This window comes from Podarcis bocagei (genome assembly GCF_964188305.1).
Source record: "Podarcis bocagei genome assembly, chromosome: 14".
Taxonomy (NCBI): domain Eukaryota; kingdom Metazoa; phylum Chordata; class Lepidosauria; order Squamata; family Lacertidae; genus Podarcis; species Podarcis bocagei.
Genome location: NC_138139.1, coordinates 52,012,526 through 52,034,973, shown reverse-complemented (window position 1 = coordinate 52,034,973; position 22,448 = coordinate 52,012,526). Strand labels below are relative to the sequence as shown.

Genomic DNA, 22,448 nt, shown 5'->3' with positions numbered 1-22,448 from the left:
AAATTCCTTCCAGTAGCACCTTACTGGGAATGGGTGATTGGCTGATAAGTGTGGTAAACCTGTTGATGACTGTTAACGACTGCAGTTGGTCTTACAGGAAAAAGCTTTCCATGGAGAGACCTGGACTGAATAGAGACACTGGATTCTTATCTCATTATACATGATAAAGCTATTTTTAGCCATCTCACCCCTTGCTTTTCCCTGTAAGACTAATTGTAGTCATACCAATAACAAATAACCAACCTAGTTAGTCTCTAAGGTGCTACTGGAAGGATTTTTTTTTTTTTTTTACATTGTAGGAGGATGCATTCTTAATTGCCTGCATAGGCCTGGTGGAATAGAATGGTTTTCAGCAGGTGTTTAAAAGTTCTGTGAATCTCTGCTGGCAGAGAGCTGCAGGGATCGTCTGATGTTCGTCTTAAACAGGGATATTCCATTTGGCTTTGCAGGCTGATCGTTGCTCATCAACTTGTTCCCTTGCTCAAAGAGGCCTGGAACTTTTTAAAAAGCTCTATAAACCACTGGTCCTTCCTGCAACTTAAGGCGATGAAATGCCATCGTGATGACATCCCTGTACAGAGTGATTTGCAAAGAATGTGTGAGAAGATCCCTGCCCCAAGATGCTTCCAATCCAGTAAGAGACACAGGGAGGCAACCAAGGAAGGAGTCTGGAATGGCAGTGAGTAGATTGTTGTGACACATTATCAGACTTAAAATCGCTGTTTACTTTGTTTTTTGTTTTAACTACAGTGGTACCTCAGGTTACAGACACTTCAGGTTACAGACTCCGCTAACCCAGAAATAGTACCTCGGGTACTATTGCTTCAGGATGAGAACGGAAATCGCACGGTGGCGGCACGACAGCAGCGGGAGGCCCTATTAGCTAAAGTGGTACCTCAAATTAAGAACGGTTTCAGATTAAGAACGGACCTCCAGAACGAATTAAATTCTTAACCTGAGGTACCACTGTATCTGTATTCTGCTAGCTGAAATTGATTTGCACTGTGTGTGTTTTACACATGCTTTTATTGCTTATTAGTATCCTGATGTTATTTTAATGCAGAGGTAGGGATCCTGTAGACCTACAGACACTGTTGGACTACAACTCCCATCATTCCTGGCCAGCCAAAGTAATTAACAAAGGAACTAGTTGGACCAGTTCGCCAGGTGGTGACTTATCCATTCTACCTTCACATACACAGGATCACAGGTCTTACAAACTGACCCCCACCCCCAATCTATAACAATATATATCAGGCTTTGGGTTTTTAAACATTCCAATATGTGGGAGTTTGATTTGTATGACAAACTGAGAATGGATGCATCTCATCTGTTGGGAAGGCACATGTTGAAGGAAAGAGCTCTACAGTTATTTGGGCACAGAAGCCAGAAACTAGCCTCTTGGGGAAAGGTTTGATTTTCTGCCCTCTGCCTACCTAGGTACCATCCATCCTTGCATTAACAAGCATGGCTAATTGGATGAAATGGAGATGTCTCAGGTGGGAACCCTATTCAGTTGGAGTTTTGCTTGATGGGGTTGTGTGGCCAGGGGAAAGGATGTTGAACCACAGTGAGGCATTGTGCATATGTGCCTCACCCAGCCCTGTGGCCGAACTCTGTTTCCATTGCCAGGGACGGACGTAGCCAGTGACTCAGCCTCCAATGCTCCAGATTGATTAAGGAGTCCTGTTCCCTTCCCCAGCTTGGCAGTGGCTGAAGCCGGGAGGTCCTGGGCGCCCATTCAAGCGGCAATAAAAATTGAGGTATTTTGTGTTTGTTTTACTTACAAAATAAACAATTCCCCACATTTGATGAGCAAGCAATTTCATAAATGCCGCAGAGCAAACAGGCCACCGGAGTTTCACCTCACATGTTTCTGGCTAGTTTCTCTCAGCTGCTGCTTGGGAAGGAAAGGGAACGGCTGATGCAAGATAGCCGGGAGCAGGAAAGGTGCAGAAGCTACAAGAGGGGAAGCAGGTTTGACTCAGGCTTTTGTTTCACGAAGCTATCAATGCACCTGAAGTTGGCTGTTTATTTTGCTCCAAAGACCAGATTGGGCAAATCCCACAATTAGGGTTTCCAGGCCAAGAGCATCTTGGATGTTGAGATTTCAGGGCCGAAATCTGAGGCTGAGGAGTGAGCCCTGGAGATGGAGCTTAATTGGGAGAGGGGAAGAGGGCAGACCTCCTGTCTGCAGAGTCAACACAGTGATTTGCAACTGGCTCCTGCCAGGCTGAAGGTTGCAAACTACGCACGTCGTCTTCTTATTGTGCAGGGCAACGTGGGGGTTATGCTCCAGGAATAGCACGTAAACATACTGGGTGCAATGGCAGGTGTGGCCACCCTGTCCATCACTCAGTATGTGGAGAATGCAGGACATTGCCCGCCTCAAAGCTGTGATCCAGCCCATGAGCTCTGCCTCCCCGCTTTCTCCCTGCCTTCCACGTTGCAAATGTTAACTCTCTTGTGCTCACTAGCACAACCCTCTTAAGTTCAGCTGAGGGGGAGCTTTGGTCCCCTTTGGCCTCATCCAGAGAATAGTTAATAAATGGCCAAAGGGGAGAGGTGGATCACCCACCTGCTAGAAGTTGTTGTTTAGTGGTTTAGTCGTGTCCGACTCTTCGTGCCCCATGGACCAGAGCATGCCAGGCCCTCCTGTCTTCCACTGCCTGCCGCAGTTTGGTCAAACTCATGCTGGTAGCTTCGAGAACACTGTCCAACCATCTCGTCCTCTGTCGTCCCCTTCTCCTTGTGCCCCCCATCTTTCCCAACATCAGGGTCCTTTCCAGGGAGTCCTCTCTTCTCATGAGGTGGCCAAAGTATTGGAGCCTCAGCTTCAGGATCTGTCCTTCCAGTGAGCACTCAGGGCTGATTTCCTTCAGAATGGAGAGGTTTGATCTTCTTGCAGTCCATGGGACTCTCAAGAGTCTCCTCCAGCACCATAATCCAAAAGCATCTATTCTTTGGCGATCAGCCTTCTTCATGGTCCAGCTCTCACTTCCATACATCACTACTGGGAAAACCATAGCTTTAACTATACGGGCCTTTGTTGGCAAGGTGATGTCTCTGCTAGAAGTGCAACGCTTTATTTCCTCTGCACGTTTTAATGTGTGTCCTCGCCGCCCCCACCGCTGCCCAGTCTTCTGAGCCTTTAATTTCCCCCTCGCCTACCGACTGCATTAACGGCTTCCATAAATGCTCCTTCGATTAAATGCAGCTTCCTTTAACCAAGTACATTTCACCAAACGGGGCCCCTAAACATTATCATTCCTTTGCTGGCCTTTTGGGGTGAACCGCTGCCCGTCTTCTGCTTGGCCGTCTCCAAGCAGTGCTCTCTCTCTCCCCCCCCCCATCTTTCTCCTTAAAATAAAAGCCCATCTGGGCCTGCTCTTGGCAGGAACAAGATGTACCTTGACCTAAAGGGTCCCATCTTTCCCCTGGCATCTGCATGCTTGTTTTTGTGGCTTAACAAGGGAATCTTTAACAGGGCTTTGCTTTTTTCTTTTTCCTTCCCTTTGAGCTAAATTGGTTCCCTCCTTTCAGCAGTTTCCTCCCCCTCCCCTGCCTCCCTTCCCCGGCTTCCTGCCATTCTGCCCTTAAGGCCGGGTGTTTGTTCCGATCTCCTCTCTTCTGAAAAGGGCAACAGTGTCAGGCGCCGAAAGGGCAGCTCTGCAGTCATCTCTCTTCCCCCTGAGAGAACCTTTCGCACCTTGGGAATGTGAGAAAATATCTCCTGGGAGGGCAGCACAACCTGTGGGTGTCAGCCAGGCCCAGTCACAACTCTGGCCTCCAGGTGGTAGCCCCCTGTGGACTACCAACTCTTTTTAATGGACCAGCCCGCTGGCCACATGCCAGGGATGCAGAAGCCCAGTTGCTGTTGGGCTTACCCCTGCCCAGCCACCATGGCCGGCAGTCAAGAAGCACTATGGGCTCCACTGAAGCAAACAGTCTAATTGGTCAACGTCTAAAAGATATTGAGCCTCAGAACAACCCAGCCACTATAAGGAAATTCTGCCCTTGGTATGTTCAGTTCCCACCTCTCCATTCTGATTCTCTGGCCCCATATCTGCACAAACTTATTATCCCAAAATACAGACATGCTTTTACACATGCAAGACTGGATGTTTTGCCATCTGTGGTACTTGAAGGTCGATTCCAAAAGATCCCGCCTGAGAAACGTCTTTGCCCCTGTGGAGATGGTAGCACCAAAACAGCGGCACACGTCCTCCTGTCCTGTACTCTCTACAAAGACCTGAGGAACGGGATCATCACCCCACTCGTACTAACCATCCCAGGGTGCTCAACCACTGCCACAATGTCCTTTCTTCTATCAGATCAAAATGAGCAGAAAACAGCAAAGGTTGCTAGGTTCATAGCAGGGGCAATCAGAATAAGGGCCACTAATTGACTGCTGATTCAGGACTTTAAATTGTGCTTTTATATCAAATTTCCTTTTCTGTAATGTTTTAGTTGCCATGGCCATTGGCTAATGCGAATAAAGTTTTATCTCTCTCTCAAGGAGGACTGGAGTTGGAGAGCAGCAATATCTGTAAGGCTGAAGGTTCCCCTTTCCTTGCCACAGGCAACCAGGAACCCCATGCCTATGAATGAGTAGGCAGGCCATGAAAGAAGAGTAAGCTTCGCATTGCGTGACCGCTCTCATCCAAAGTCCTCCTTCACACAGTGCGTAGCTGAACTGTGGAACTCCCTCCCACAGGAAACAGTGATAGCCACCAAGTTGGATGGCTTTAAAAGAGGAATAGACAAAATCGTGGAGGATAGGTCTCCCTGTGGCTAGCAGCTTTGATGGCTGTGCTCTGCCTCCACGGTTGGGAATTGCAGGAGGGGAGCGCTCTCTTCTGCAGGATGCTGAACTAGATGGGGCACTGGCCTGATCCTGCAGGCTCTTCTTTTGTTCTTAAGCTGCCTGAGAGTTGTTGGGCGGCCCCTTAGTCCCCACCCACCCCAGAAGTACAATTTTCAGAGTGGTTTAACAACCCCACTTCCCAGGGAGCTCTTGAAATTGTAGCTCTGGGGGCCTCCTAACATCTCTCTTGGCACCCTTAACAAACTCCACCTCCCATAATTCTTTGGGGGAAGCCATGACAGTTTAAAGTGGTGCCACGGTGCTTTGAAGCTGTGGCGTGAAGTGCTGGGTTGTTTGGAATAACAACAGGATGCCACCCAGGTGTGTGTGGAAATGATGGGCTTGTTTTCCCTGCTCTTATCGGTCCTCCCTCTGGTGAGCTCTCAGAAATGTTAATAGATTCTGAGTTGGGATTCCAAACTGCTGCTGTGCTATAAATAGACCAGCGCACTGCACCCGGTTTTAAAGGACTCTCATTGATCCATCTTCTCGTGGTTCTGGGCCAGATGCCTTCCCTGGGCGAGTCCTTCCACATCCTCCAGGATATTCCTTCTTTTGCCCTTGCCAGTTCCTTGTTCTGGTTCCTAGCCTGGCTTCCTTTCCCCATGGGAATGAGTGAGCCCCTGAAAATGTATTTAAGCGGCATCGTTTTCACTGACAATTTAGAAATGTGACATCTTGCTCCTCAATCGCAGTCCTGCAAGGACCTCAGACCAGGAACAGTGTGAAGTCCTCTCTCTTAGCCTGATTAAAAGGCCAGGATGCAGCTAGACGGTGATATGGACAGGCCTAGAATCTTGATCCTGGCTTCTGTAAAGGAATATCTCGACTCTAGTTTCCTATGGACTGGCAGCACTGATTGCCCTTGCCTCCTTTTGCATACATTTAGGGACTTTAGGAGTGTGACTGTGGTGTTGGCTGGGTCCTGTCCACCTGCAAACACTTTGTAACCTAATGTTAAAGCAATGTACTGTCTTTTCCTTGTAATAAGCCACTTTTCTGAGCGTTTCTTGGTGTGAAGAGTTCTTCATCGGGTAGAAAGGCAAGAGTTTACATGCATTTAAAGAAAGCATGACTGTCTCCATCCTATATTTTGTTTCTCTCATAGAAAGTACACGTTTGGGCCATATGTGCACTGGATATACATGTGGATTCAGACATCACACACCTGGGGCTCAGAGGCAGACTGCCTCTGAAGATGAATAACATTCTCCACTTTCCTAGAACACAGCCCTTGTTAGACCTGCCTTCTGCTCTGAATGTGCCAATTGTTGTTTTTAACAGCCACCACCACTCCTTGTAGCGGTGAGTTCCATAGGTGCTGCTTCTGTGATGAAGGACAAGGACTGCTGCACTCTGCTGCCCAGGAGGACTCTCCTGTGTGAGTGTCTGAGGGCCCTGCTCTTGCCGTTTACCACCTGGCCCGGGCGGGGCCTGAAGCCTCACAAGGACTGCTGCGCTCTGCTGCCCAGGAGGACTCCCCTGTGTGAGTGTCTGAGGGCCCTGCTCCTTCCTGCCACTCACCACCTGGCCCAGGGCGGGGCCTGAAGCCTCACAAGGACTGCTGCGCTCTGCTGCCCAGGAGGACTCCCCTGTGTGAGTGTCTGAGGGCCCTGCTCCTTCCTGCCACTCACCACCTGGCCCAGGGCGGGGCCTGAAGCCTCACAGGGACTGCTGCGCTCTGCTGCCCAGGAGGACTCCCCTGTGTGAGCGTCTGGGGGCCCTGCTCCTTCCTGCCACTTACCAGCTGGCCCAGGGCAGGGCCTGACGGGCCTCACTAGGACAGTTGCTGTTACTGCTGGAGGGGTGCAGAGTGCTTTTAAAATGTTTTTTAAAAAATTCTTTTGAATTTTTTGTAAGTGGAGGTGTGGGGGTGGGATGGATGTTTATTGGGCCTGGGAATTTGTTTGATTTTATGTTTTTGTAATCTTTACCGTTTTTTGTTTGTATTGTTTTATTGGTGTTTTTTTAAAAGGTGTTATTTTGTTCTTAAGGGGAGGGGTCAGGGCTGCCGGGGAGTGGGTCCCAGCCAACAAAATGGCTGGGGCATGTTGCACAGGGGGGGGGGTGCACTGGGACAACCGATCTCAGTGATCACGGGTAGGAGGAGGAGTTACGCTAAGACCAGACCATGTCATTACAGAGGAGGCAGGTTTAGTCGTTGTCTGAGGACTATCCCTGCCTCCGGGTCTGGTCCTGTCCGGATGGATACTAGAATCAGCAAGGGATACCCACATGACCTGAAGGTGCTGCTGTGCAATGCCAGGTCCATGATTCATAAGACCACTGCCATCCATGACTTGATCATGGATGGAGGACTTGACCTGGCATGTGTGACAGAGACTTGGTTGGATGAAGCAGATGGGCCTGTCCTTGCCGCTGCTTGTCCACCAGGTTTCTCTTATGCACAGCAACCCCAGGTCATGTGGGCGGGGAGGGGGGGTTACAGTGATTTTTAGGAAGTCATTAGTTTGCACCAGGCGTCCTATTGGGAAGACCCAGTTTTCTGAGTGCATGTTCTGGAAGTTGGGCAATAGGGGCAGTACAGGATTCCTTTTGGTGTACCAACCTCCCCGCTGCACCAAGGATTCCCTGCCCGAGCTGCTTCAGGTCATGGCGGATGTTCTCCTGGAGACACCTAGTTTGGTTGTCCTAGGGGATTTTAACATCCATGCCGACGCAACCTTACAAGGGGCTGCTCAGGACTTCGTGGAAAGCATGGCCTCCATGGGGCTGTCCCTGAATAAGTCTGGCCCAACCCATAGCCACGGGCATGCCTTAGACCTGGTGTTCACCTCTATGGATGTTGGTGATCTGACACTAAGTAAAAGTGAAACGAAAGAAGTGCCATGGTCAGATCACTTCCTGGTGCAACTGGACTTCTCTGCGACCCATCCCCTGTGCAGGGAGGTTGGACCAATTCGGATGGTCCGCCCCCGCCACTTAATGCATCCAAATGGTTTCCAGAGAGTGGTAGGGGATGCTTTATCCCATGTTGATGGCCTTTCAGCTGATTCCCTGGTGGCCCGCTGGAATGTGGAGTTAACCAGGGCTATTGACTGTTTGGCTCCGAAGCGCCCTCTCCGATTGCATGGAGCCCGGACAGCCCCGTGATTTTCCACGGATCTGAGGGCAATGAAACAATCATTGAGACGGCTAGAGCGCCGGTGGCGGATAACTCATTCCGAATCTGACCGGACACAGGTTAGAGCTCAACGTCGAGCCTACCAAGTGGCGATAGCGACGGCGAAGAAGACTTTCTTTGCTGCCTCTATTGCATCTGCAGAAAACAGCAGCAGGAGACTTTTTCAGGTGGTTCACAATTTAGCGGAACCACCTGCGACATCTGGGCCCAGTACGGGCCACATGATCTCCTGCAATGATTTTGCAAAGTTTTTTGCAGATAAAATCGCTCAGATTCGGGAAGAAGTAGACTCCACCGTGGGAGCAGGGCCAGGGCAGGAGAGTGCTAGAGTCCTGTCTAGTCAAGTTGCGTGGGATCAATTCCAACCTGTTACCTCCGAGGATGTGGACAGGCTGCTTGGACGAGTGAAGCCAACCACCTGTCTCCTGGATCCTTGCCCATCCTGGCTTATAAAAGCTAGCCGGGAAGGACTGGGCGATGGGCTTCGTGGGGTGGTGAATGCTTCCATCCGTGAGGGAGCCTTCCCAGACCCGCTGAAAGAGGCGGTTATTAAACCGCTTCTTAAAAAACCATCTTTAGATGCGGCCACAATGGCCAACTATCACCCAGTCTCAAATCTTCCATTCTTGGGCAAGGTGATTGAGCGAGTGGTTGCTGAACTCCAGGCATGCCTGGAAGAAGCGGACCATTTGGATCCCTTCCAGTCGGGATTCAGGCCTCATCATGGGACTGAAACTGCCTTGGTCGCACTGGTTGATGATCTCTGGTGGGCTAGGGACAAAGGTGAGAGCTGTTTCCTAGTTCTGCTGGATCTCTCAGCGGCGTTTGATACCATCGACCATAACATTCTTCTGGACCGTCTTGAGGGGCTGGGAGCTGGGGGCACTGTCATACAGTGGTTCCGCTCCTTCCTCTTGGGCCGCGTTCAGAAAGTGGTGGTGGGGGATGAGTGTTCAGACCTCTGGGCTCTCACTTGTGGGGTGCCTCAGGGTTCTGTCCTCTCCCCCATGCTTTTCAACATTTACATGCAGCCACTGGGAGAGATCATCAGGAGGTTTGGGCTGGGTGTTCATCAGTATGCGGATGATACCCAGCTCTACCTCTCTTTTAAATCAGAACCAGTGAAGGCGGTGAAGGTCCTGTGTGAATGTCTGGAGGCGGTTGGAGGATGGATGGTGGCTAACAGATTGAGGTTGAATCCTGACAAGACAGAAGTACTGTTTTTGGGGTACAGGAGGCGGGCTGGTGTGGAGGATTCCCTGGTCCTGAATGGGGTAACTGTGCCCCTGAAGGACCAGGTGCGCAGCCTGGGAGTCATTCTGGACTCACAGCTGTCCATGGAGGCACAGGTCAAATCTGTGTCCAGGGCAGCTGTTTACCAGCTCCATCTGGTACGTAGGCTGAGACCCTATCTGCCTGCAGACTGTCTCGCTAGAGTGGTGCATGCTCTGGTTATCTCCCGCTTGGACTACTGCAATGCGCTCTACGTGGGGCTACCTTTGAAGGTGAACCGGAAACTACAACTAATCCAGTATGCAGCAGCTAGACTGATGACTGGGAGCGGCCGCTGAGACCATATAACACCGGTCTTGAAAGACCTACATTGGCTCCCAGTACGTTTCCGAGCACAATTCAAAGTGTTGGTGCTGACCTTTAAAGCCCTAAACGGCCTCGGTCCAGTATATCTGAAGGAGCGTCTCCACCTCCATCGTTCTGCCCTGACACTGAGGTCCAGCTCTGAGGGCCTTCTGGCGGTTCCTTCACTGCGAGAGGCCAAGTTACAGGGAACCAGGCAGAGGGCCTTCTCGGTAGTGGAGCCTGCCCTGTGGAACCCCCTCCCATCAGATGTCAAAGCGATGATAAACAACTACCTGACATTCAGAAGACATCTGAAGGCAGCCCTGTTCAGGGAAGTTTTTAATATGTGACATTTTAGTGTATTTTTCATCTTTGTTGGAAGCCGCCCAGAGTGGCTGGGGAAACCCAGCCATATGGGCGGGGTACAAATATTATTATTATTATTATTATTATTATTATTATTATTATTATTATTATTATTATTTATTATTATTCTCTTGCATATCCTTTTCTCTTTGGGGTGGGGGGCACAGGTGAGGCCAGTAGGCACCATTGCATAACTGAGTTGCAGAATGATGAAAGGAGGAGAAGAATTTCGCTATGTCCTTGCCCTTCGCCATTTTAATTTGCCCTACATCGCTTAACTTACATTTCCCCCACCCTCTAAACCAAGAAGCCTCAGGCAATTTTATTTAGCCTCTGGTGGTGGTGGGGAGTTTCTGCCATGCGCCCTTTACCTTCAAGTGTTAATCCAGGAAACAGGTTGACCTGTTATTGACAGTGTGGTGTAGAGCAGGGGTAGGCAACCTAAGGCCCGGGGGCCGGATGCGGCCCAATCGCCTTCTCAATCCGGCCCACGGACAGTCTGGGAATCAGCTTGTTTTTACATGAGTAGAATGTGTGCTTTTATTTAAATTGCATCTCTGGGTTATTTCTGGGGCATAGGAATTCATTAATCCCCCCCCCCCCAATATAGTCTGACCCACCACATGGTCTGAGGGATGGTGGACCGGCCCACCGCTGAAAAAGGTTGCTGACCCCTGGTGTGGAGAGATTCCTTGGATTGCTGTTTTCTCTGTGGCACCTAGAGCCACAAATAATTCAAGTGCACAAAAACTTCCCCACTAATATGTACCAGAAACTGCATTTCCCAGGAAACATGAGCATGCTTTGAGCTCCCGTGCCTCTTTTTTTCTTAGAAGACCTGAAGATTGACCCTTCTGTCAACCGGCACTTAATTCCTGAAGCAGGCTGTGTCTGCGTCGTGTTTTCAATATTGCCCAGGATCGGTGTCTTGCTCCTAAAGCTCAGGATATGAAAGCATGGCTGTCTGTTTGACTTCCATCTGCTTTGCTGTTTCCAGTAATCACAGTCTTCTGTACTTTCCTGCCTTCGTAATTCAACTGAGAATATTCTTTATGAGGCTGGTTTTTAGGTTTTGTGGCGGTGGTGATGACTGCCGTTGCCGAACAAAGAAAGATGGCAAGGGATAACTAAGGTAATTCATAACGACACCTGACCATTTATGTTTTGTTTTAGAGCCAGCCAAGGGTTTCACATACTTTTCTCAGATTTCAGCTACCCTGTAATGTAGGCTAGAATAACTATTGTGTGGAAGCAGAGAGATTGCGGCCAACCGGAGTGTGTGTGTGTGTCCCCCTACACCCTCGCTGGGGTGGCCCGTCTTGTTTCGCCGCCTGAAGCAAAAGGGGAAGGTGTTGCCAGGTGTGTCACCCCCTTCTGCCACAGCCTCGCTTAAGGGTGTCTTGGGAAGGTCCAGCAGAGCTCTCATGAGATTTCGCAGGGCTTGTCCTATGTCTATCCAGAACCCAGAAGCTGCTGCAGCTGCTTCTCTTTGCTCTTCCACCTGGGGACACACCTGTGGTGATGCCCCTTGGAGTCTACCGCCCGAGGCAGCTGCCTCAGTCTGCCTCATGGATGGGCTGGCCCCGCTCCGCTGGTGACCTTGGCCCAAGAGCCAAAGCCCAGCTGTCTTTCATGCTTTGATCCAGGCCTCAGTTCTGAGGTAACTGTTCAAGCCGTGGTTTCCAACGTGGGGCACCCCTCCCACAGGGGAGCAATTTGATTTTTAAGGGGAGCAATTCGAGAATGAGTTATTAACAGTGATTTTTTTGCAACTGTCCTTGTGTTCTTTTGCTTTTCTCTTTCATGGATGCCATGTTCTTTGGAAGTTTGTTTAGACCAAGTTAATGAATGGCCTTTTAGGCTTCCTCCATGTGAGTAGGAGTTCACTTCACGAATAATAAAAATTATATGTCATGGGCTGGGCATCTTTCGGTGAGCGCCTTTCCCCTTTACTTTACAGTGGTACCTCGGGTTACATACTCTTCAGGTTACATAAGCTTCAGGTAACAGACTCCAGAAATAGGACCTTGGGTTAAGAACTTTGCTTCAGGTTGAGAACAGAAATCGTGCTCCAGCAGCGTGGCGGCAGTGGGAGGCCCCATTAGCTAAAGTGGTGCTTCAGGTTAAGAACAGTTTCAGGTTAAGAACAGAACAAATTAAGTTCTTAACCTGAGGTACCACTGTATTTCAGAATTTTCCTCTCTATAACTGGAATTGCCTATAAAAAAAGCTCAACAACTTTCACCTGAACCCCCCAAAAAGGGGTAGCTCACTGCCAGTTTTTTATTCTGTGAGTAGATTGCAGTCTCTTGGGAGTTGGCTGTCCCTGGGCTAGACAGACAGTGAGGTAGAACTGAGACTTTGACTAAGAGAGGCTGGGTTCAGCTTCTGGCTTAACCGTGAAGCTCACTGTGTGGCCACCAGCCAGCGACTCACGGAGCCTCACACTGGGCTACACACCAGACATTTACGGCACATTCTCCCCCTCCCCAAAGAATCTTGGGAACTGTAGTTTAACCCCCCCCCCCAAGAGCTGCAGTTCTCAGTGCTCTTAAGAGATTGCAGTTGCCACGATTCTTGGAGATGGAGGAAATGTGCCTTAAATGGTGTGTAGGCAGCCGCTGTTTCACAAGGTGGTTGTGAGGCCCCGTAGGCTGCCACCAATTTCCTCAGAGAAAGAGCAGATAATAAATACAAAGGAAAGAGAAAGACAGAGGTTAGATGGAGAAGGACGTCTTGACAGCTTTCTAATACCTGAGAGGACGCCAGGAATAAGAGGGAGAGCTATTTCTTGCGTTGTCCTCTGGCAGGCAGCAATGGCCTTGAAAAAGAGTACCCCACTTTGGGCCTGCCAGATGTTGGACTACAAGTCCCATAATCTCCCGCCAACTTTTCTTTTCTTTTCTTTTTAATTGGTGTGTGCCACTTTTGGATAGTTGTCTGAAAAGTGGGATGAAAATACAGTAAATAAACATTTTTTTAAAAAATAAAAAAGCTATATACGCTTCCCACTTATTATAAATGGTGTCCTCTTCTGTGGTGGCCCCTAAACTGTGGCTCTCCTTCCCCACAGAAGTGCGCCTGGCACCTTCATTATGCAGTTTCCGAAGGATGCTGAAGAGGCCGCTCTTTACCCTGGCTTCTGACACGCGAGATGTATATTTTCAGGACCCAACTTATTTTTTTGTGATTGTAAGTTGTTTTACACACACTCTCTCTCCCCCCCCCCTCTCTCTGTGTGGGGGTAACCTGCCCTGGGACCTTAGGAGGAAAGGTGGGTAATTAATAAACGAACAAATAAAAAACCACCCTCCTTCCACACTGGCCATGCTGATAGGAGCTGCAGTCCAATAACATCTCAAGGACACCATTTTGCAAGAGTGGGAAGTACACCTGGATTATAGGAGCTGAGCTTTATGACATTCCAAAGCAATAAATGGTGAATGGGATTTACATGAGGAGGAGTCTGACCTTCCATTTGTTTTTAAGAGAAAATGCTGATGGTGGAACAGAAAAAGAGTCTTCCAGGTTCTGTGTACTCCATGTGTTGAGTTTGAGGACGTGCTGGAAGGCCTGAGTGGCACATTCAGGAAAACACGTGGTACAACACAGTTTGGGAACACACCGTTTGAGAATACCAGGAGGGCTTCTATGTTTGAATGCTCTCCCTCGTGGCAAAAACTTTCGCCCAGGGGAAAGCTGGCATGTTAGCAAAAAGGCGCCTCTCTTTTCTATGAACAAAGTGTTGGGTGGTTGTTTTTAATGTGGAGGAGCATAAAAGTATATTTCACCCAAACTCTGAATTGGTGCATTCCCTAGAAGACGTGAACTGTGTGTTGTTGCCCGATGGATTGATCAGTTGGTCTCTGGGATCCAACATAGGGTTGGTCACATTTTAGAATACAGTATTCTTCTCAATTTATAAGCATATCTGTGGAGTAGTCAGGAATTCAGGCACACTCTAAGCACCACCAGTCCTGGGCTGTCCCACAACATGCTGTTGAGGTTGCTGGTGGCTATTTTGGAATCAGGGACTCTTGTGCCTCAGGCAAATTGTAGCTGTGACACTGGGGATGTTTGTGCATAGATGCGGCTACCTCACCCCCTTGCAGTGAAACAGGTAGATATTTACTGCCAGCGCTCCTCTGAATTGGTTCTGTCACGCAGGGTGGCCTTTGGCCATCATTTGGCAACTGGCGTGCCTCACCGTATAGACGGATCCCATTTTAATGCCAATTTTCCCTGTTGCAAACTGAGCAAAAAACAGTCTGTAAGAAAAAGAATAGGGGCTGCGAACATAGTATTGAGATAAGAATCTCAAGTGGGCTCTGCTTTCCATCCCTGGGAAGCAAATCATTGCTAAGGCTGGTGCGTTAATTTGTCACACAGAGAGGAATTTGGGTCTTAGCAGTGAGAAAACTTTCCCAACTTTGCTGTGCCCCAATTTTCAGAAGCTGGTGTCTATGTGGATAGTGCTGTTAACTGGTTTAGACACTAGGGGGCGCTGGACCCAACTGAGTGGAATCAGGGGATTTCTTGTCATTCCCCGAAGCTGATACTATCTACCCAAGCAGGGGAGAGAAGGTGCTCTCAGGTCCTGCTTGCAGGATTCCCATATGCATCTGGTTTCCCACTGTGAGGACAAGATGCAGGAACTGTTGACCTGATCTAGCAATAGGATATTATTATTCTAGTCGCTAGGGAACACTGGACTCAGTTGTACCTGGGTGCGGGACTTACGTTTTATCTGGGTGTAGCCAAGAGTTATATTTTGGAGAGAGAGCAGAATCCTTGACCAGCTCCTTTGCTAGTGTACGACCTCTTAGTCTTCTGCGACATGGTGCCAGAAGTCACATTTTTAAATCCATCGAATCCTTATTAGACAAGGAAATTGGGCAGAGCTGCCTGACCTAGAAGCCTCCTGCTTTAAGACTCATGCAGCCCGGCCTAAGTGGAGGAGGAAGATTTGCTTATGCATGTCTTGGTGACCCTCAGAAATGAGAGGAGCGCTGCCATTTTCTCAGCACACTTGGAATTGACCAGAACTGAAGTCAGCAAACATCCATGGAACGCAAGGCACACCCCACCCTCCCAACAGAGCACCAGAAAAAAAGTCAAGCCAAGGTAGGGTGTTTGGTTTTTTTTTCTTTTTTCTAAAATCCATGATTAAAACCTGGTACAAACAGGTGAATATATAGATATATTTCTTTTAGTAGATGTAATATTTTTTTCCCTTTCTCTTTCTCTCTCTCTCATTATACAGCAAACATTTGCAAATATAGAATTTCTTTTTCTCTCTCTGTACAATAGAGTGGTGTCGGTTTTTACAAGGCGACACACAGTACCTTTTCACGAAAGAAATGCACAAATGGGACTTCAGGCGGTTCGTAGTCTAAACTGGAAGACTCCATTTGCAAAAGGCCCAAAAAGAATGATCTTTTTCATGTTTATTTTTTTAATAAAAAAACACACCTTCTGCTAACTTTTTCTGATTTACCTTTGTGTTTGTGTGTGTGTGTGTGTTTCGTTTTTTACTTTTTGGTTACTGAAAGGAAGAAGAAGACAAAACTGTACACAGAGTCCACAAGAAACCACAGATTCATGAGTCATGCGATGCAGTCGTGGTTACTCCATTATTCCTTTCATTTTGTGCCTCTCTCTCTCTTTCCCTGTTGTTTTTCACTCAGGTTTTTTTTTTTAATTCAATTTTTCTGCTTTTTTTTATAAAAAGAAAACATTTCTCCCCACTCCACCATTTACCTATTAGTTTTTCAACATTGTAGGTGTTTCCCTCCCTTTCTCTTTTCAGATTTGGTGTGGATCTCACGAATGCGAGACAATATTTTAATACCTCTCTCTCTCTCTCTCTCTCTCTCTCTCTCTCTCTGTTACATTATATAGAATAATTATAGATAAGTTATTTATTTTTGTGTGTGTATGTGTGTTTTTAAAGACAAGTCTGGATTAAAAATAGCTGCTGCTGATTTCGTTTGTTTTGTTTTGGTCCAGTATTAAGTCACGAGTTACAGGTTTTGAGGACTCAGGACTTGTGCTGGGCAGACACCCCTTTCCAGTAGTCTAAGATGTCGTGCAGGTCCTCGTCTTTGGCAAACTGGACCTTTTTGCGTAGGGCGTGGCCAGCCGCCATGTACTCCTCCTCGTCTTTGTGGCGCTTGCGGTTCAGTTTGAAGCGCTCCCAGATGCTGTGGGAAGGCTTGCACGTGTACTCTGGGCTGGAGGTGTAGCTCAGGTTGTGGTACTGGGGGGAGAGCTGAGAGTAAGCCAAGTCCCTGGGCCGGGGCCTGGTCAAAGGTTCCAAGATGGAAGGCTTGCGCACGCCCATACTCTCATGCTGCTGCTCCCCCTGGTGGGACCCTGGGTACGAGTGCCGGTGCTCGCTGTACTGGCGGATCTTCTCGGCCTCGGCCCGCAAGATGGCGGCCGCCGGCGTCACAGTGAGGATGGTGTCTGTGGTTGGAGACGTCTTCTCGATATATTTGGCTTCGGATTTGTGGGCGGAGCCCTCGGAGCGGAAGGATCGGGGGCTCCGGATGGAGCCGCTGGAAGAGGTGCTGGAGCGCTTTGGGGGGCCCTCCATGCTGTGGTGCCTCTGCAGAGGGTGGTTGTAGCTCTCCTTGTAGACCGGAGCCAGGAAGCTGTGTTTGCTGGGGATCTGTTCGGACAGGAGCACCAGCTGAGGCTCGGCCGTGGACACCGCCCCCGACTTCACCCCCTGGAAGGAGGTGGACTCCGATTTCAAGGCATCGATGCAGTTGTTGATGATCTGGTTGACCTTGTCCACCTCCTTCGTGATGGTGGAGATCTCCGCCACCGAGCTCTGGCTGTCGGGCTGCAGGGGCAGCTCGCAGTCCCTCCTCTCGGGCTGCTCGCCCGTCCGCACCTCCATGTAGTTGCCCTTCGTGGCCTTGGGGGTCTCGCTCTTGTCGATCAGCTTGTACTGCTCGACTTCCCCCACGGAAGGGAGGTAGGGGATGCGGGTCATCGTCTCGCCGCCCAGCATCTGCCCTTGGGACAGCTGGGAGATGCTGGTGGCCTCCATCTCCGGCCCATACTTCAGCTCGATGATGGTCTTCTTCATGTTGATGGCAGCCTTCTTGTGTTTCTCCTCCTGCTGGCGCCTCTTCCGGAGGCAGTAGTACACCACCCCAAGGACAATCACCATCCCAAACAGGCAGCCCAGGATCGTCATGATGTAGTGGGTGGCCGTCGAAGGGCTCGGCACAGGCTCCTCCCGGTTATGCTTGTTGAGGTTGATGGTGAGGCAGGTGTAGTTGTACCTGGAGACGCGGTTGGAGGACATCACGCAGTAGGTGTAGTCTTCGTTGGGGCCCAGGTCCGTCAGCGTGATGTCCTCCTTCTTCTTCAGCAGCTTGGTGAGGACGTTGTAGCGGCCGTTCTCGAACTGCGCCAGGGTGTACATCTTGCTGAAGGGCACCGGGATCTGCACGCTCAGGATGGCCGAGTTGTGGGTCAGCTGCTTCACTTTCATGGTGGGGAACAGGCCCGGGTCGATCACGGGGGTGTGCAGCGAGGCCTGGGGCGTGGTGCCGTCCCCAGAGAAGCACTCCTCCTCGGGGCACGGGCTCTCGGGCGGAGCGGTGGTCACCGGGTTCTTCAGCGGGATCAAGTAAGGCGGCATGGTGTAGGGGCCCCCGGTGCAGAGGGAGGACAGCATGCCCAGGGCATTGCGGTACCCGCTCCGGCCTTGGCCCAGAAGGTAGTAGCCAGAGTAGTCTGGCGGCGAGTCACACTGCATGCGGTCGTAGGTGCGGGTCATGTTGGTGAAGCCCTCGAGCCACTGGAGGAAGCCCAAGAGCTCGCAGGAGCAGTAGAAGGGGTTGCTGTAGAGTTCGCAGACAGACAGCTTGGCCAGGCCCCGGAAGGTGCTGCTGTCCAGCCTCTGGATTCTGTTCATCGACAGGTCGATGTTCACGATGTTGAGGCACTCCCCGAAGGCGTTGGGGGTGACGGTCTCGATGAGGTTGGCCTGGAGGTAGAGGTACTCCAGCTTCCCCAGGCCCCGCAGGATCCCCTCCGTCAGGTTCCTCAGGCGGTTGTAGCCCAGCTGCAGCACTTGCAAGTTGTACTGCCCGGAGAAGGCACCGTCCTCGACGTAGGAGATCTCGTTCTTGGTCAGGTTGAGGTATGTGAGATTACTGAAGCGGCTGAGGGAGGAGAACTGCACGCTCTTGATCTTGTTGTCGTTCAGCCTCAGGTCCAGGATGGTGCTGTTGATCTGCTGCGGGATGGACTCGTAGGGCGGCTGGTTCTGGCTGCAGATGGCGAGCCACACAAAGCCCTTCTCACCCTCGATCAGCCAGCAGTCCGCCTGCGCCTTCCCCACGTACAGGAGGGAGACGGCCGCCACGCAGGTGCACAGGGCTGACGTCGCGGCCCACCGGCGGCCTGCCATTTGGGAGGGCTGGGCGGGGACGAGGGGCCTGCAAGAGGAAAGGGGCGACAGTCTGCCTCACAGCACAAGACCCCGCCTTGGGTTAGTGTTCGCCATTCTCTCCTTGCGCTCCATGGTTTCGGACCATGAAGGGAACATCCAGTCGGAGGCGGTGGGAAGGGGAGTCCTCGTCTGGCGCTGATCTTTCCCAGGGTGCCCCCTTGGGCAAAAAGCTCTAGGAAAGGGCTTTCTGGCAAGCTGTCTCTCCTGCCATCCTATTGGGCTTCCTGGGGGGGGGCAAGGAGGGACCTGGGTGGAAGAGGGGAGGTCCGGCTCAGGCACACACTTCTCTCTCCCTCTCGGCAGGGCGTTTCCCAGTGCTCGTCTTGCCGCCGGCTTCTGCTTTGAGGCTCGGCTCCTTCTCCATCACCCTTCCTTGTCGCAACTGCCTCTGGTAATGCTGCTTCTGCTGGGTTACTTGGGTCTCCTGCCGACAAAGAAGCAGAGAGGGGGGAAGGCAATTAGTGGGATTTGTCAAAGTGAAATGCAACCCCTGTAAAACAGCACACTTCCCCCGCCGGGTAGGAATAATATAGGGACACTGCAAACTGCCTTTGTCAAGCCGTCTAGCTTACTGTTGTCGGCACTGGCTGGCAGCAGCTGTGCAGGGTTTTCCTAGCCTCACCTGGAGATTCTGAGCACTGAACCGCAGGGACCTTTTGTGTGCAAAGCAGACGCCTTACCACCAGACTATATCCCCTTCTCTGGATTTATTTCAGTTGTTCGAAATTATTTCACAAGTGTCCTTTATATATTGGGATGTTGTTGTTTACAACAAGCTGGTGTGAGGCTGAGTGGGGGCTGGTAGCCCTTTGTCCCCAAACACAGTTTTGATCCAGTCCAAGGCCCGCATGTCAGCTCTTCTCAATGAGAAGAAAGGGCCCATTGATGTCGATGGGAGTTTTATAGCCCTCTTCCCTTGCCCCACGTAACACTCCCAACCCAGCTCCTATTGGAAACAACAATCACCAAGCCCAAAATGATATCAATTACACCACACCTAGTTTGGCCCTCCATCTCCAGCGTTAATGCAGGAAGTCCCCTTTCTCTGTTGATCTGCACATAATTGGTTATTCACTCCAGACCACCTGTCCTCTAAGGCCAAGAATCACGGGCAAAGCTTTCATTTCGTAGTTCAGTGTAACCCACTAGGATTTCAGCGATCTGAAGGAGCTGTGTTTGTGGGGATGAGCTGGCTCTCTGCGTTACAGACAGATGTAAAGTTGGCTTTCCTCTGCTTGCATTTATCTTCCTACCTAGACATTTGTGCCTCCCCCTCTACCTGCACCCAAGTCCATCTCCTGCCTCCCTCTTTGTCAGCTCCTTTTCAGGGTCCTCTTTCCCTGTTGCCCAGGTCAGTTTATCAATAAATGAAGGAGCTGCTTGTTACCAAAAGAGAGTAATGACATAGCAGGCCGCGATCCATTACAAATGATAAATGTTTAATCATGCAAAGAGATGAGAGAGGTGGGGGCGCTTTTATTTTTATTATTTGGCTTGCAGGCACCAAATGTTAGAATGAGCCAGAGCTATTCATTATGTGTAAAATAATCAGAGGAGACATCTCTAAGATGGTATAGCAAACATTTATTAATGGTGAAGCCTCCGCTAAATGGCTGGATGTCCATTTCGTATACGTCAGGTGTGGGAAGGAGGCTCTCAGGCCCAGGCTGCTGTCTGGGTTCATTTTCTCTCTCTCTCTCTCTCTCTCTCCCCCCTTCTCTCGCCCTTGTGCATATTCCCAGATCAGCCTCCACACACTTGCATGGCGAACTTGGTTTGAATTGCAGCAGAGTTGGATAATGAGGGGGCCTTTGATTCCAAACCTGAATTAATTTCCAGTCGCTTAGTTCCTCTTACCGGGGTTGGGTGCTCAGAGGGGGGCATGCAGAAGGTAGATTGGGATCGGGATGCACTGTGATCCACAAACTTGCAGTGTTTTGTAGAGTGAGGTAATATAAGCCAACTGCAGCCAACTTCTAGCATTCCTCTCTCTCTCTCTCCTAGCTGTTGTTCATTAAATGAGGAGAACTCGGCAAAAGCAGGGAGGATATTGAGAGAGAAATGGTGGGCAGCGAAAGCATAAAAAGCTCTCCAGATATACCAAAGAAGTTTCTAGATCTGGGGTGTGGGGAAAGTGAGGTACAAAGTGGCCAGGAGGCATCAAAGGGTGATGCAAACCTAGGCCAGAGCCCAAGGCTGTGTCCACACCATATATTTAAAGCACATGACTTCCCCCAAAGGAATCCTGGGAGCTTTGGCTTGTTAAGGTTCTGGGAATTGCAGTTCCCAGCCTTTTGGGGGGAAGTTCTGTACTTTTCACATAATTTAGATGTGCGGTGTGGATGCAGTCCAAGCCAGAGCGATAGCTGTGGGGTGGGATCTAGCCAGGGATTCTGCCCCGGGCAAAGCCTCCAGAGGGGCGCCATTACCCAGTCTCCCAGCATGACGGAAAGAGTGAATGGCATCTGCCAGCTCAGTCCTTCAGCTTTGTGGGGAAAGGGGACGAAGGCTCATTTAGAACGAGATGCAGGGAGAGTTGGAAACTCTGGAGAGGCTGTGTGGCTCCCCCCAGTGAAGCAGAAGATGGGATCCCCTGTGGGTTTGCAACTGTGTGAAAAAGAAATTCTGGAGGGACAGAGGGAGGGATGAGTAGCTGAGGAAGAGATCAGTTGGACTAGAAGATCCTTGAGGTCCCTTCCAACTCTTTTGATTCTATGGTCCCTTCAGAACCTTGAATGTGTTTAAATAGATAATGGTTGAGTCATTTTACAGACCATACATGATCTACGCACAGGAAAGTCAGGGAGGTGTGAGCATTCTTCCTGCCAGAGGCAAACTCTGCTCAGCTCGGCTGCATTGGATTGAAGGGGATTTTCTACTTCAGACTCACAAAAAGCATTTCTTCACCCTACATGGAACCGAAAATGGACTACAAAATTATCATTTCCTAAAATGAGTAATCAAACATTTTCTTCCCTGAAAGGAATCTTATTGAAGTCTACTCAGGAGCAAATTTACACATCAAAACTCATTGAAAGGGGTTTGCACAGAACCAAGAAGAGGGGTGAGTGGCAAAAAGCCTCAAGGTGGGGGACACACCAGAAGGTCTTGGCTGATCTTATGGAAATGCAGTCTTTTAATGATCCTGTGACCAAATAAATCCAATTCAAAACCTGACCTCAGATAGACAATTGCTGCACATGGAAGTTCTACTTTTGACAAACCGTTTGCTCTCACTAGATGATGATGATAATAATAATAATAATAATAATAATAATAATAATAATAATAATAATAATAATTTATTTATACCCCGCCCATCTGGCTGAGTTTCCCCAGCCACTCTGGGCGGCTCCCAATTAGAACTAGAAGAGACGCTCATTTCCCCTTTGGTCATACAGTCATCACACCTTGTAGAACTCCTTTGTAGTCAGATTATATATTGCCTACTTTTTATGCCCTTGTGTGTGTTGGCAGCAACAAGAGGAGCAGCTAGGATGCTCCAAAGCGTGGCAGTGTCTCACCTGCTGGAGGTACCACCTTAGCAGGTGCCTGATACCACTAGCCCAGGGCTATGCCTGCCCCAGTCCATCCTTCTCACCCAAGACAGGGCTAGTCTTGTCAAAGGAGCCGTGCTACATTTATGCCTCTCATGAGCGCGCTTGTCGTTGCTCTCATCTGAACGAAGCTTCCCGCTGCTCTGATCTCTACTGATGTGTGCCATCTTGTGCCGCTTAGCTCATAAAGATCTAACAGGATCACAACCCACAGGTAGCCTAGCTGAAGGCCACTGAGGATAATTACACGTAGCATCTGCTTAAGAGGCGAAGGATCACTAGCTCCCTGGGTGATCCCCCCTGCTGGCTCCCTCCGCCTCAACTTCGGCCTTTTGAAATATCAGAATCCGAGCGAGATGGAATGCCACGGGAGACTCGTTCATGCCCTGCGACACTTTCCCCATTCTGATCAAGGTAGGCAATGCGAGTCATTACGATATTCTGCTTTTACATTAAACA

General features: G+C 49.8%; 2 protein-coding genes across 8 annotated transcripts in view; one reads left to right on the top strand and one right to left on the bottom strand.

The window, feature by feature from the left end:
• LOC308573093 (uncharacterized protein) overlaps positions 1 to 22,448 on the top strand; it is a 57,179-nt gene that overhangs the window by 24,493 nt on the left and 10,238 nt on the right. The window contains exons 2-7 of the mRNA XM_081169806.1: positions 450 to 679; positions 1,703 to 1,763; positions 13,030 to 13,148; positions 14,952 to 15,080; positions 21,205 to 21,496; positions 22,204 to 22,403. Of these exons, the coding sequence (XP_081025932.1) occupies positions 22,346 to 22,403 (58 nt within the window). The 5' untranslated portion in view covers positions 450 to 679; positions 1,703 to 1,763; positions 13,030 to 13,148; ... (1 more) ...; positions 21,205 to 21,496; positions 22,204 to 22,345. The remainder of the gene's footprint in view (positions 1 to 449; positions 680 to 1,702; positions 1,764 to 13,029; positions 13,149 to 14,951; positions 15,081 to 21,204; positions 21,497 to 22,203; positions 22,404 to 22,448) is intronic.
• The window catches only part of ELFN1 (extracellular leucine rich repeat and fibronectin type III domain containing 1), a 262,151-nt gene continuing 254,793 nt past the window's right edge, over positions 15,091 to 22,448 (bottom strand). For all 7 annotated transcript variants that reach the window (XM_081169479.1, XM_081169477.1, XM_081169480.1 and 4 more), the window contains one exon: positions 15,091 to 18,856. In XM_081169479.1, coding sequence (XP_081025605.1) covers positions 15,997 to 18,390 — 2,394 coding nt within the window. In that variant the 5' untranslated portion in view covers positions 18,391 to 18,856 and the 3' untranslated portion in view covers positions 15,091 to 15,996. The remainder of the gene's footprint in view (positions 18,857 to 22,448) is intronic.